This window comes from Lycorma delicatula, chromosome 5, assembly GCF_047948215.1.
Source record: "Lycorma delicatula isolate Av1 chromosome 5, ASM4794821v1, whole genome shotgun sequence".
NCBI lineage: Eukaryota > Metazoa > Arthropoda > Insecta > Hemiptera > Fulgoridae > Lycorma > Lycorma delicatula.
This window is the reverse complement of record NC_134459.1, coordinates 160900363-160916492: the sequence shown is the minus strand read 5'-3', so window position 1 is coordinate 160916492 and position 16130 is coordinate 160900363. Positions and strand designations below refer to the sequence as shown.

Sequence of the window (16130 nt, the reverse complement as noted above, 5' to 3'; positions counted from 1 at the left end):
TGATTTGAAAAAATGTCTTTGTAAGTTCTTTATTTATTTTCTTAATTTGTTATATTTGAGTTAATTTAGATTAAGTTGTTTTCATCTTTTCTCTTTACAATTGTAATAAAATTTTTTATTATCTAAATACCTTTTATTTCCATTTTCAGTGTTAAAAACAGATTGTTTGTGTCTTTTAATAGTAAGTATAAGCCCTTTAAACAGACTAGAAGAATTCATTATACTGAATTAAAAATATATATTTGTTAATATTACCTAAAATTCAAGCATGCAATTTTTTTTAGTTGTGCAATCGAGGAGGTGCTTATTATAAAAGTTTTAAAAGTAACGATTAAAATGGTTCATGAAAGAAAATGATTTATTATTCCCTGATGTAAATAACATACAAGGAGTTGTACTGTAGTTGTTGTGAGAACAATCCCTGGTTCACACATAAAGTAAGCTAGAATAGATCAACAATCTGCATATTTAGATAAGTGAAATTTATTAAGTATATTTTAGACATAAATGTAATTTTTTTCTTGTGTCTGAGAATTGTATATAACAAATAAGTGCCTATTCAGATTTTGTTTTTTTAAATTTGATGAATTAATTCACCACATAAGCTTTGAAGTTTAGGTGTGGGATTATGGAAATGGATCTTTGTAGTGTATGAAAAATACCATGCCTGACTGATTCAAATCTGGGAACACCCCGGATGAAAGGCCAAGATTCTACACTTTGCCATGGTGATTGGCAAATTTTTTTATACAGCCATTAGATAAGTAAGAGTTCCTAGGCAAGTAACTCTTCATCTTTCATACATTCATAGCACAGGTAAAGTGGGACATGAAATGATAGGATTTCTGTCAAATTCTTACAGGACTTCTTACAATGGATTAAAGTAAAAGAAATCCTTATAAAGACATCTTCTCTAAATGACAGGAACTAAAGGACCTTTAAGGTCCTCTTCAAATAGTGGGCATCCAACCTTTCCACAGTTTTTTTGGGAAATTTAATTAGCTGACCCAGGTGTGGTACATCACTGATACGATCAATAATTTTACATTGGGCAGTTCAGCAACATTGCTGCAAAAATTTTTTTTCTCCAATACAAAAAAAAATTTGCAGGCAGGCTCTTTTCATAAGTTTCTACAATTTTTTATGAATTAAAGTATCCAAATAAATCAAGTCTCCCCTGAAGGATTAACAATTAATATAACAAAAAATATATTTTTTTTATCTTGGTTATACATCATATAAAACTTTTGTAGTTATAACATTTAGATTTGAAAAATTAAGTTTCAGTTACCTATTCTGCTGAAATCCTGTAATTTTACTATATTCTTCAAAACATCAGCAGTACCTTTTTCATATAGTGATAATATTTTGAAAGTTAGGTTTAAAAACTATTCTATTATTTTAATGTTTTACAATATTTTAGTTGAAAGAAAGGTATCATCTGTTTTTTATCACATTGTTTTATCTTTTTAATTTTTAGTACATGCTTGTAGAATTGTTTTTGTTCATGTATGTAAAAGAAACAAATAATGCATTAAAGATTTGTTATTGTATATTGAAGATAATGTTGTTACGTCATTTTGTTGTCATATTGTGTTTACTAACATTAACACATGATTAGTGACTTTACTGTGATTATAATTAGCAGTAGCATTGAAAACAATAGGCTGGTACTAATTTTGTCACAATAAATCCAATTTATTCATCCATCAGTGTAATTTATTCTACATTAATAACTTTTTTATTGTATAAACGTGTTTCTTTTGTTATTGTTTTAGTAAAAAAAAAAAAAAAAAAATAGTATAGTCATTGAATTTGTTTTCTACATAATGTATTATTTTTGTGTCAATTGAATTGTATATTCAGTTAATGTTAAATTCTGTTTTAGATATAAGCAGTATATTTTCTCTAAGTTTTTATTAGTTTCTCTGTGTGTTCAATTAAGACCTATTTATAACTTAATTATCTTTTAACAATTTATATTCATGTGATCATTCTATGAATCATTATTGAATTTCAGGATTTTTTGTATGCTTTTTAAATTCCAGTATATTTTCCCTATCCTGCTGTCTCTTTTACAATTCTAAATTTATCAAACGTGTATTTACATTAATGAAAGTTACAGATTTTTCTTCTGATTGTTAGTAAAACCAATATTTTCTCAAGGGGTGTTTTTTATTTAGATTTTTCTTGTATTTATGTAAAGAATTTATTTTTATTTTGAAATATTTAATAAAAAAAAGAATTAATGCCCCCTAAACTTTGACGCAGTAATAAAAACATTGTTGCTAAAATGGGAGCCACTAATATTAAGTGCTTTTAATTTTAAAAAGATGGGTTTGTTTATTAATATTTTAATATTAAAACCAGAAAATTTTCCTGCCGAATTAAAAATGTTTGGCCTTTAAAAATATAATATTAAGTGAAAGAAATGGATGTATTCAAATTTTTTGAAAATTGTTTAGTACATTTTTCAAAATTTTTAGAAAGAAGTAAAACTGTTTTTTCAACCACTTTGTAAAATTTCATTTAGGTTCTAAAAATATGAACCCACCGGGTTGGTCTAGTGGGGTGAATGTGTCTTCCCAAATCAGCTGATTTGGAAGTCGAGAGTTCCAGCGTTTAGACCTAGTAAAGGGAGTTACTTTTATATGGATTTGAATACTAGATTGTGGATACTGGTGTTCTTTGATGGTTGAGTTTCAGTTAACCACACATCTTAGGAATGGTCGAACTGAGACTACAAGACTACATTTCATTTGCACTCATACATATTATGCTCATTCATCCCCTGAAGTAATACCTGAACCAGGTAATTCCTGGTTGCTGAACAGGAAAAAAAAAGGTTCTAAAAATATATTTACAAAGCTTTTTTTGCATTCTAAGTTTAAAATTCTGTTGGAAGTATTACGTACAATAAAATTCAGGTAAAGTAGTAAAAAAAAAATTTGTTTATAAAATTTTCCAAATTAAAGGTTAGCTTAACATGTTGAAAGTTATTTAGAGTTTATTCAAGAATTTAGAAAGGCCAATAATTAACTTCTTCCCTATTGAAAATGAATGTAATTTTTGACTTTGTATCTAGTTGAAACATATTCAGTTTACATAATAATTGAATAAATAGTATGTTGCTTTACTCTAATGTACCAATTTTTCATGTTGCTTTGATTTATGTCAAGTGTCCAAGGTACTTGTGGCATTAGTCAAAGGTGTTTTTTTCTTAAATTAATGGTACTCATTATATGTATTCAGTTTCTCTGAATAATGACGATATCTTATTCCTTGAAGATATTGCAAGTTTATCTGTAATTTGGAAAATTTGGAAGGTTGATGTGCCCATAGTATGTTTAGCTCTGTGTTGAAGGCAATATGATACTATGTAATATATCATTTTTTCTAGTATTCCTGTCATGTGTGCTAGCCTTTCCATAAGTTTGATTATTGGGAATGGTAGTGACATGTATCATGAATGAACTTTCATAAACAATCTCGACTTTTGTTTAACAGCCATTTACATTCAGGAAATTATTGTACCCAGCATACGTATATTCATACTTGTTAATAAGTATATGTCATAAGTATTTTGTATGATTTATACAGTTTAAAGAGTGGATTTTACTTCATCTTAGAATGTTTGTATAAAAAAGGTAGCAAAATTTGTTTTTAAATTCACAATTTATTTATTAATTTTAAATATTTTTTATTATTTTTAAAATTCATAATGTTTATTAAATGTTCTTTATAGTGTTTATTCTTTCTTACAGGCACTTAATTCATTAGGTGAAAAGAAGAATTTCCCATTTGAATTTGTTGATGGTTATATTGATAAATTATCAGTAAAAATACCATGGTCATCGCTTTTAACAGATTCAAGTTCTGTTGAAGTTGAAGGAATGGTCCTTACAATTCAGCCCAAAGAAAGAGTTGATACTGGTAAATATTTTCTGTTAATTTGTGTTTGTTGTGGGGGGGGGGGTCTTATTATATTAATGTATCTACCTGTATTTTTATAACTATTATATTATAAAAAAAGAGAAAATAATTGTGTATAATCTAATCCATTTGTTACCTGTTATATTTCCTCCCCACTCAATCACTCTCTCTCTCTCACTATATATATATATCTGCGCGCGTGTGTATTGGGAGGGGGGTGTCTTATTATATTAATGCATCTACCTGTATTTTTGTAACTGTTATAACATAAAAAAAGAGAGAAAATAATTGTGTATAGTGCAATCCATTCACTCACTACCTGCTATATTCCCTACCCCTACCTGCAATTTTATACTGTTCTTTTTTTTACATTTTCAGTACTTGATTTATAACGTTATACTAAGCTAAGTGTTGGCTGTATGAAAGTTAAGGATTATTAAAATAAAGTCAGAATATCTAAATTTGTTTTGTTTTTTCAAATCTGATTATGCAAACTTTTCACTTCTTTTACTAATCAACCCTTTACTTAATTTTGCCTTAATTCCAATACATAATTTACTTCATATAAGTTGGAAATGCAGTATAAAACTATTCACACATTCAAGCTGTGAGTTCTATTGCAGAGAAGTTTTAATTGGTGGTTGAGAAATATTTTATTAAAATAAATCTTTCCTATCTTATGTATATATTTTTATTTATTTGTGTTTTTTTATTACTGCTGAAGCACTTTCATATTATGTGCTGCTATATAAGCTGTAGAAAACTTTTTAAAATAAAGATATTTAAATTTATGAAGTCAAAAAGCAAATAGAGGAAAGCATGGTCTCAATCATTTCTGCTATTTAATTTTATCAGTGATCCTTTCTAAAGTAGGCAAGACTGAAAATATCTTGCTCTTTCTATTTTTTTAAATGTCAATTTTAATATTTTTATTTCAAAGATGAAAATACTATTATTATTATAAAAATGACATATTATTTCTGATAAAGTAATGTGCATTACAAAAGTGCTTAAAATAAATAAAAAAAAGAATAAGATATAATAAGGTAAGAAATATGAATCTATCTTTACATTAAAGTTCAGTCATTACAAAACATTTCAGGAAATAGATAACATGTATCAATAAGTAATTTATATATATATTTTAGCATAAAATGTAGGTTACCGAGTTAAATATTAGCTTATCTAGAAATAATTTTTCTCATTTTGCACTTCAGTATAATCTGTAATACTACAATAAAATAATTTTGTTTGATAAGAAGATCATTTGTAATTTGAAATAATTTTGTAATCTTTAGATTTATGACTTAATTTTATTAATTATTTAACATTTTCAAAAATTTATTGTTAAATGAGACATGAAAAAAATACAAATCTGAAAAAATAAATCTACTATAGACATATTGGCATAATGCCAGCTGATAAGAATATCTTTAGTTAGACTTTGTAAATTTATGATTCATTGAAAATTCATTCATTTCTTATATTGTTACAAATTATTATTAATATTTATTATTTAATCAATTTTTACTTCCTTGCACAAAGTAAAGTAAGTATTGTGATCGTGAAGTATTTCAGTTTTTAGATTTCAACAGAAATATCCATTTTGACCATCCCTGAATCCATTTTGACTAGTTTTGGCGAGACGTCTATACGTACATATGTATCTTGCATAACTCAAAAACAATTAGCCGTAGGATGTTGAAATTTTGGATTTAGGACTGTTGTAACATCTATTTGTGCACCTCCCCTTTTGCTTGCAATTGACTTGACCAAAAGTGTCCAAAAAGCTCAAAATCTAAAAAAATTGGATTTTGGACTTTTTCTTAACTGCAGTAATAAGCCCTCACTTGAGATCTTTTCAATGATATAAGCGGTACTATTTTTTCATTGGTTCCAGATTTGTAGCCAAATAAAATTTTAATTAATGAAATATTTGGATCTGAAGGCACATCGGTTCGAATCGGACTCCATTCCTTTTCTTTTTTTTAATTTAAATATATCGATTTATTAATTATTAACCTCGACTAAAAAAATTTTTACAATAAATAATAATATTCAATAACAATAAAAAAAAAATATATGAAAAAAATATCAGAAGTTATTAATGAAATAAAAGTTTATGTACTTTTCATTTAAAAAAAAATGTTAATATGTAATTTAATACATGTACAAGGAAGTTATGTGGTGTCAACATCGGATTTTTTTTCTCGTTATTGATCACTGTTGGACCACATTTAATAGTTAATTCCTGGCTGATTTAATTTTCAAACCGTGTTGATCCTTTCTTGCGACCATTTTTTAATGTTGTACTCTGGTTCCTTTCTGAAAACCTTCAGAAACTTTGATCTTCGTACTAGGACTTGAATGCTGGAACTCTCGACTTCCAAATCAACTGATTTGAGAAGACGCGTTCACCATTAGACCAACCCAGTGGGTTAGATTCAATGTCCTGGGTTGCATATTATGTTCCACCACTTATGTTTATGTTTACTTGGGAGAGTGCCCCCCCCCACAACACATTGCTTTCTGAACTGTATTTGCAAGTTCTATCTAATACTCTACTGTACTCTGATTAATTTCTTTGATAATTTTGTCTGTGTTTACCTTCAGTTATCCTGGATCTGGTCTGATGATTTTGTTTTGTGTTTTTTTCGTGTTTTGTGGGATTTGCAGAATCTTTACTTGCTGTAAGTAGGGTCAGACTCAAAGACTCCTTTACATGTTCTCACATTCAAAACTTCTCTAGTATTTTTATTCGATATGACTACATGGTCAATTTGGAATTCTTCCCATATGTTTTTGGATGCCTTCCATTTTGTGACTTTTCATCTCGGCTTTTGAAATTGTGTTGACATAATTTTGAGTTTAAAATATCACTAATTATTTATGAGGTGTTCCCTATTCTTGTTTGTGTTCAGTGTGTGGTCTGTGGTTTTTCTGTATTTTCTTTCTTTGTCTCTACTTGTGCATTTAAATTCCCAAGCAGGATTTTCACATGTCGTTCTGATATTTTGTTGGTTACCCCTTCTATATCCTCCCAAAAGTCTTAACCTCTTGAGGCTTCTTTCTGTTGTAATCATTTGTGGATGCATGTTCATTAATGGTTGTGTATCCTTTATTTCCTGATTTAAAGGATAGTGTTGAGATGTGTTCTGATAATGAGTTGAAATCTATGATGTTATCTGTTGACCAATCTGTGCAATACAAATCCTGTGCTAAACATTGTTTGTATTTCCCTTCTGACCGTGGGTCAAATCTGGCCAAATGATTTAATTCTTAAAAGTGCACTGAAAAACAAGCTATAGCTTTTTAGCCTATAGAAAAGGTTATATCGACATTGCTTTGGAACTACCATTTATTTTTAAGTAGTAATGTCTACAAAACCAAATTAATGTAAAAATTATGGAAAATCTTGTGTACGTGTAGACTACTATCAAATTGAGAAATGTTTAGCATTTTGAATAATGACTTTTTTCTCTTGTATAAAAAAAGATCCAAAGATTTCTGAGGAAATTTAAATAAGTTTTTTCCTAATTGTCAGCAGGAAGTTTATTGATCTGTGAAAAATACCTGATCAAGATTTAAACCTGAAAATCTTGATGAAATGCAGTGATGCTATTACTTCATCATGGAAGTCAACAGATTATCTGCTTTTCATTTTTTATTTGTTTGTAAATTCCTGTAGAAACTTTTAATTTTGTAGGTAGTAAGAGGAATAGTGACTGTTGATGAATAAATTGTGAACTCATGCTAAGAACCAAATGCAGACCTTCGGTCTTAGAGCTTTTTCAGATCTTTTAAAGTGTCTTAGTATTACATTAGTTGTTGTAGTAGTATTACATTGAGACTTGTAGAATATTAACTTTCTTTGGAAAAATTTTCGTATACATGAAGAAGTTGATTGAAAATTATGTCTGCGAAATAATAAATGAAAAAAATGCAAAGTTAATCTCAGATTTGATTTAACAGAACAACATTCAATACTTCTACCACCTCAGCTAATAAGATGAGAATATCTTATTTGCCGTCATATTATAGTTTCATTTGTCTGTTTATTTAAACATTTTACTCTTTGACTAAAATAATGGAATATTTTGTTTATCTATTTATTATTATTATTATTAACATTAAAAAAAATTGCATTGGAAGTGAATAGCTTGTCATGAGTTGTGCATTTGATAGTATAATGGCATTTTTGTACTTTGATTATTATTAACAATAATAAAGTGAACTTTATTCATTTTAAATAGAATGTAATAATAATATATAAATCTAATCAATAATAAACCAAATAAAGTACAAAACAATTACACCCAGTTCACCAAATGACATGATAAGTGAAATTTTAATTTCCTTTAATACAAAATTTAATATCATTTTAAACTCGTGTGTGTTTTGATCTATGACTAGTAATTTGAAAAGAAGTTTTATTGAATTTTTTCAGCAACTTAAAAATATTTATTATTCATATTAACAAATTTGTAATGTACAAATTCTAAGTTTCTAATTTTATTGTTATTGTTGATAAATATATTTCATCATTAAAGAACTTAAAGTTTAAAAAATTATGATTATTAACAATATATTTTATGTCAACTAAGATTTCATTATTTTTACCTGAAGAATGCTATTAACTGTTTTATCAGTTTTTAAATATAAAAAACTTATATTAATTTTCTACATTTTCTGGTATATAAATATTATATTTTTATAATTCAACCGCTATTATTAACTGTTGCATAATTGTTGATATATAATAATTAAATATTTGTTTATGATAATTATTAAAAAATATGCTGTTAACTAAATATTATTTGTACTTTCTCTATTATCTACTAAATAAAATAAATTTTTTTGGTATTATAAAATTAAAGAAAAGATATAATTATATTCTTTTCTTGTCTTGACTGCAGTCTTCTCTGGACCTATTAATTACCAAAATTAGTACAAAATTGATGTTATGTTTTATAATATTTTGATTTAAATTAGGAAACATAATTATATATAAGTTGTTAAATTTAAGTCATTAAATTAGTTTTTTTCTCTTATAATTTCTGGTAAAGGTCTGACATAGTATTTGTTTTTTTTTTTTACTTATGAAAAAGTTATCTAAATGTCTAGATTTATTAATTTCACCTGATAGATACTAGGGCATTAGTTTCTTTTTCCAAACAGAAAACTGGAAAGCCTGCAGGCAATCTTAATTAAGGAGAACATTTGGTAATTCTCTAAAGACTGCAAGCCTGGATGTCAAAATTTTTTAAATTATTTTTATCTGTTGTTTTTTATAAACAACATATAAACATTTATAAACATACTATTGCATTTGATTTTAATTGTGTTATTTGTTACAAACTATGTGTAGATATGAAAGTACAAGTTTATTATCAATATTTGATCATTTGTGAATTTTGCTTAATAAACCTCTTGTAATTAGATTTTCATTTACACAGAGAATAACTTTGTTACTCCAATGCATTATTGTCAAATTTTAAAATAAATCTTGTCAATATAATGAAGGTAAGCTTAGATTAACAAACATTTTATTAAGTTCAGGGGCCTCTTGTCATCTGAACTTCACTTTGGTGGTATTGTAGACAAAGATTTCTTGATAAAATACAATTAATTTTTTAATTATTAATAACTACAGGTACAATCTTAAATTGGCATTATTGAGTTTGTTCATAAAAAATCAGTAAGTTATTGACTTCCCTGACCAAACTATTCTTTAATTATTATACATTACAGTCTCCACTTATGACATTTTGAATTTCACACTTCCATTTAAAACTACTTGAATAATATCTTTAGTATTTTTATTAATTCTTTATTAGATTTTAGTTTTACCATTTTAATATAAGGAGGTCTTGTAATCAATAATATTTCTACCTGCTAAACAAGTGCAAAGTAGAAAAAGGCATCCGATTAATTTATAGCTGGATCACCTTCAATATTTTCATGTAATATCTCATTAGAATAAATGCAAAAAAACTGTTTTAATCTACTCATCAATTTCTCAATCAGTAATGCAGTAAACATGTTAATTTTTAAATATGATGATTTGTGTACTTTGCAATAATGAAGTTTACCTCTTATTCTTTTTGCTTCTGAGAATTTTCTCTTATTAGTTATTAATAAGTAAAATTTTCTTCAGTTTTTGCTATGACCTTATGTGATAGGTAATTTTTTATTTAAGGTGTTTATTAATGTTATGCATCAATAAAATTACTGTTTTTTGTTACTGTTATAAGTGTTATTATATAATAGTAGTTGTAACTACATATTGTGTTACTTTAGGTATGTCCATGTTTGAATCGATGTGGAGTTCAATGACAAGCAGTATACAAATGGCTGCCGAATGTATGCAACAAGAGTCAAAAGAAATAGACCAGGGTAATCCGTTAGAAGGTCTAGAACGTTTTGCTCAGGCAATTGATTCTAGTAAGTACTTCTTTTTAATGCTTTAGTTTTCTGTATTCTATCTAAATATTAATAAGTTGAAATTACTTAATATGATATATAAAACAAACATCAGTTATTTTCTTGAGTATTTTTTATTTTTATTATTATTTAACATTTATACATTTTACATATATATTATATATTTATATAAAAAACTTGATCCACCAAGTACAGAATTTCCTAATTAAATTAGGAAATTAGGTAGGATGACACTTACCATTTATCATTATATATACACAAAGAGTATTTTAACGATTTTCTCACATCTTCAGTTGATCCAAATCTCATTAATTGTTCACGCAAAATTACATATCATAAATACACAACATTAATAAAATAAAATCTTGATAAATACAATCAAACAAAATTTGTTTAAACTTTATAAACTTTAAAATCAATTCAAATCATTAATTTCCAAATTAAAGCCTGAATTAATCAAATCAACTCTGGCCAAATCTCAAAAAGCACCATGTCCAGAAAGAAACTTTATAATGTGCTGATTTGGGGAAATCACCTAACATCTTGCATACTTCTCACATCAGAAAAATACAATGCATGTAACAGTGATAGGATGGTGCAGTCCACCTGACCTGCAATAAATGGAACCTTGGTCATCTATTGCTTTTATGTATCCAAAGGTAAGTTGGCCTACCTTCTTGGCATTAAAACGTAATTGTCACTCATTCGCAAGGAATCAATGGGTATACGTATAAAAAATTAGTGTTATGAGAAACCTAAAATATATAATTTATTTGTTTTGGAGTTGGTTGAAATAGCTAACAATACCTCAGTCACCTTTGCTTAGAGTTTTATTTTACAAATTTATTCTTGCTTTTCATAAGAGTTGTTAATAGATTTAAACTTTCCATATTTATGAGTGTTTTTGTAATACTACCTCTCTCAAACACTATCTGATGGTTTATCAAACTGAAAAAATTGTTCTTATGAACAACTAATACGTAAGACACAAAAAATAATAAAATAAAACAAATAATAATAATAAAACAATCTTTGTGGAAGTTATGAGATTAATTAAATGTAATGATTGTGTTTGTATCTATACAGGAAAAATAAATAGATCCTTTAAAACGAAAAAAAAAATAATCAAAATAATAAATTAATCAATTATATTATATATATATATATATATATATATTGTTTTCTGTCATCTTTATTAATTTCTAATATTTGTAAATTTGTTGTAATATCAGAAGTAGAATGTTTATTGTTTATTAGATGCTCTGTCATATAAGATAAATTTATTTATCATTCTGTTTTTTTATTAACGCAGATAATAAATTAATAAAGATGACAGGAAATTAAATATATTTGAAAAATATTATATATATAATTATAAACAAAATTTCAGTTTGATAATCTATCAGACAGTATTTGAAGGAGACAGTCTTATAAAAACTGTATCAGATAGCAGCACTCATGTGATAAATTAATATGCAATTTTCATTTTAATATTACAATAATGTAAGAAACATTCTAGAGGCTAAAGATAAGAAAAAAGTTCATATAAACATAGGTCTGAAAATGCTTCGTCAGCGAGTTATACTGGGTGAAAGATTTCACCTGAGTTTCAGTTCCTCGTGGTAAATTAAGGCTTTCTGAAATTCTGGGAAGGTCAATTAAGGGGCAAATTCAATTGTTTCTTATGGTTTTTGAGATGGGAAATAAAAAAAAATAGGTCCCAGAACTGTATCTCTCTTAGTTTCTAATATGTCCCATGTAAAACGCCAAAAATAGGATAAAAAACACATTATTTTACGTTTGACGTACAATAACTTTGTTAAATTGGCAATAAATCATACATTTTTTAAACATAAATTGTAGAGAATACAATTATAAGAAGATTGATGTAAATAATGTCAACAGAAGACAAATAAAATTTTAAACATGTCGACTTTTATTAACAACAAAACAGATTAATTTTTAACAGACTGAAAAAACTTTTTCGTTTTGTACAGTAGAAAATAACTGGAGGAAGAAAGAATACTTACTGTTTTTTTATGATAATGATAAAATGCTGCTTACAAGTAGTATTTCATCATGTGGTTTAATAACTTTCAAAAATGCCACCATTGTGTTCAATGCACTTTTCCAACGCATTGTACTTTGTGTTCCAGTCTAACGGCAACACAAAATCTTCTATCTTTGCGTTCCTTGATTATAGCTGCAGCGTTGGGAATGCGAGCAATCAGTTCATCGTGTGTGTCTACGTTTTGCTTGTAAACCTTATTTATCAAACCATCCCCACAAACAATAATCCAACGGAGTGAGGTCTGGGGATCTCGGTGGCCAATTAACTGGCCCTCCACGTACTATCCATTTACCAGCAAATTTTATTAGTGATAGGTGTAGGAGCTCCATCAAGTTGGTAATACGTCAATTCGTTTTGCTAAGGGGGTATTTTCCAGCAATATAATAAATTCATTACATAAAAATTCCAGATAATTTCTCCCTGTGACATGATGTTGTAGTATGAAAGGACCAGTTAATTGGTCGTCTATGATATCACACCAAACATTTACTGAAAATTGTTGCTGGAAATTTTTTTCCACTGAAGCATGTGGGTTTTCTTCAGACCACCGATGCGCATTCCATGTGTTGTTTATTCCGTTATGAGTGAAAGTAGCTTCATCCGAAAATAGTATGTGGAATTAAATGTTGATTCCTATTAACCCATTGACAAAACTGCAGCCGGCTGGCGTAGTCACCAGGTTGGAGATGTTGTACTTTCTGAATATGAAAAGGATGCAGTCCATTATTATTTAATGTCCTCCATACCTCTACTTTGTAAAATATTGAGCCGTGTTGCAATTAATCTTGTGCTCGTTGCTGGACTACGTTGAACCATCTGCAGAATGTTTTCACCTTCATCAGCATGATTTGCTTGTCGTTCAGATGAAATATGAGCGCTGGGAAGTGTACCATTCTCACGAAGATTATTAAAAATTTTAATAAATACTTTGCGATTTGTTACAACATGACCAGGATACCTATGTCGATATTCTGTAACTGCTGCCACAGCACTTCCATTGCAAAATCCATAGATGAAAATCATGTTGGCATATTCGGCATTAGTGAAGATACGCTACATTTTTCAAAACAAACCTAAACAGAATTTTACTTTTTTTAACAGACTTGATTTTTATTCATTGTAAAATTAATACAAAATTACACTTCTTAACAGTTTTCTGACATTTTTACGATAAAAATTTGACGTAATACTGCAAACACGATTGATCAGCGAAAGTTTATTTAACACATTACCACAATTAACTGACAACAATTAGTAGTATTTAAACAAATTGTGATGAAAAAAGTAGTCAGTGTTGCCAATTTGTTTTTCATAGGTCTAAAATTATTGTACCTACTAGACACATCTGTTTTCTTTTTTTGTAACATTTTCTTTTAAGTTTCCGTTGGTTTTGTTGTTAATGAGTTGACATGTTTAAAATTTTATTTGTTTTCTGTTGACATTATTTACATCAATCTTCTTATAATTAAATTCTCTACAATTGTTTAAAAAATGTATGATTTATTGCCAATTTAACAACGTTATTGTACATCAGATGAAAAAATAATGTGTTTTTTGACCCTATTTTTGGCGTTTTACATGGGATATCTTAGAAACTAAGTGAGATACTGTTCTGGGATCTATTTTTTCGATTTCCCAGCTCAAATACCATAAGAAACAATTGAATTTGCCCCTTAATTTACCTTCTCAGAATTTCAGAAAGCCTTAATTTACCCGGAGGAACTGAAACTCGGGTGAAATCATTCACCCAGTATAACTCGCTAACAAAGCGTTTTTGAACCTATGTTTATATAAACTTTTTTCTCATTTTTAGCCTCTAGAATGAGTTGTCAAAGTATTGCCCTATCCTCCTGAATCACTCTGTGTATATATATATATCCAACAAGGAAGAGCATATGTTCATTGGTTTTACCAGTTTGAACATAGTGTTTGTAAAGGCATGAGCACAGGCCAGTCATGTGTGGCAGAGAATGTAAGATGAATTGAAGAAAGTTTTGTACGAAGCCCAAGAAATTCAACACATAGAGAGAGCAGATAACTTGGAATACCTCAACCTTACTTTTCAAGCCATACCACCTACAACTTTTACAGGCTGTTTGGCTGTTCACAGAGGTTACAAACCAAAGCATGTTGAATTTTGAAATCAAATGCTTGAAAGTATGGAGGATGACACTTTTCTTCTGTATTTAATTTTTAGCTATGAAGCCATGTTCAATCTCTGAATAGATAACAATGTTCGCATATGATGTCTACAAAATCCCCATGACTATTGCATGAGAGACTCCCACAAGGTTAATGTGTTTTGCACCCTGGTGCAAACAAAGATTTACAGACCATTCTTTTTTGCAGAACATGGCTACTGGGATAACGTAGCAGGATATGCTGGAAAACTGGTTTTTCCCTCAACTAAATGAAGATTCACAATACTTCATTTGTGACAGAGCTCTGCCCCATTGGCACGTAGATGTTTGATGCTACCTGAATGAATCTCTATCTCAGTGATGGATAGGACGCTATGGGAATGAAGACCTGGCTCTAGTTTTGGCCTCCAAGATTATCTGTTCTCATACCATGTGACTTTTTCTTGTGGTGATGTGTGAAAGATGTAGTTTACGTACCAACTTTTCCAAGTAATTAGCCGACCTGTAGAAGTGTATCACAACTGGGGTGAACTCAGTAACACAAGATATGCTTCCTTTGTGTGGGATGAGTTCAGCTATTGCTTAGATGTGTACTGTGGAGCCAGAGGGGGCCACATTGAACATTTATTAATTGTATCTGTAAATTTTAGTATATCGGTTGTAATTTACTTCAAATTTGTCATTAGTTCTTAATTTGGAATGCAGTTACAAAATCGAGTATAATTTAGAATTACCTGTATATAAGTTTTTGAAAATTCAAATAATTCATTAACATGTTGTACACTGTGCTTATAAAATTTTGTCAGTTTAACCTGAAAAAATTTTACTTTGGTTTGGTGGTTTATAATTCATTTAATATAGTGGTGTGTGTGTGTTATTTTCACTGTGAATTACTTACTAATCATTGTTAATAATTTCCTTTACTTTTTTCAGTTTTAACTAGGGTTCAGGTAAATTTTAAAAGAACTCTTATACGTGTTGAGCACTTACCAAAAGACTGTAATGTAGGAGTCCGTCTAGAAGTTCAAATAATGAAGTAAGTATAATCATTAAACCCATGGTTTGTTGTTCAAGTGTTGATATTATACAGTGTGTTTTTGTATCTACTGAGCTGTTTCAATATTCTACTTTTATGAATTTTTCTCCCCTCCAATTTTAATGGACTGTTAATTTTATATTTCTGTTGTCCATAGTTTAATTTTTAGTTTTTGGTGATTACAGAATTATTATTTTCGTTCATGTTAATTAAAAAAAATTATATATTTATGTATAAGTTGTAAACTTTGTAGGATAGAATTTATCAACTTTATTTAGAAAATTAAGAATTTTTCGCACATCTTATTTATAATGTAATCCTTTGGAAGGGCTGTCGTGGTATAAAATAATAATAATTTTATCTATTTTTATAGAATAAGTATTTTTTATTACCTAAATTTTAATTCAAATTAAGAAAAAAATATAATAAAAGAAAAAACCAATATTTTTTATATTTATTGAAAGTAAAGTTTAAGAAAATTATTTTTTAAAAATTCATCCAAAAC

At 28.1% G+C, this 16130-nt stretch overlaps 1 protein-coding gene across 1 annotated transcript in view; it reads left to right on the top strand.

Annotated features, from left to right (window-relative positions):
- The window catches only part of Atg2 (Autophagy-related 2), a 173078-nt gene that overhangs the window by 9754 nt on the left and 147194 nt on the right, over positions 1 to 16130 (top strand). Inside the window, exons 2-4 of the mRNA XM_075367443.1 lie at positions 3765 to 3933; positions 10234 to 10377; positions 15523 to 15625. Of these exons, the coding sequence (XP_075223558.1) occupies positions 3765 to 3933; positions 10234 to 10377; positions 15523 to 15625 (416 nt within the window). The remainder of the gene's footprint in view (positions 1 to 3764; positions 3934 to 10233; positions 10378 to 15522; positions 15626 to 16130) is intronic.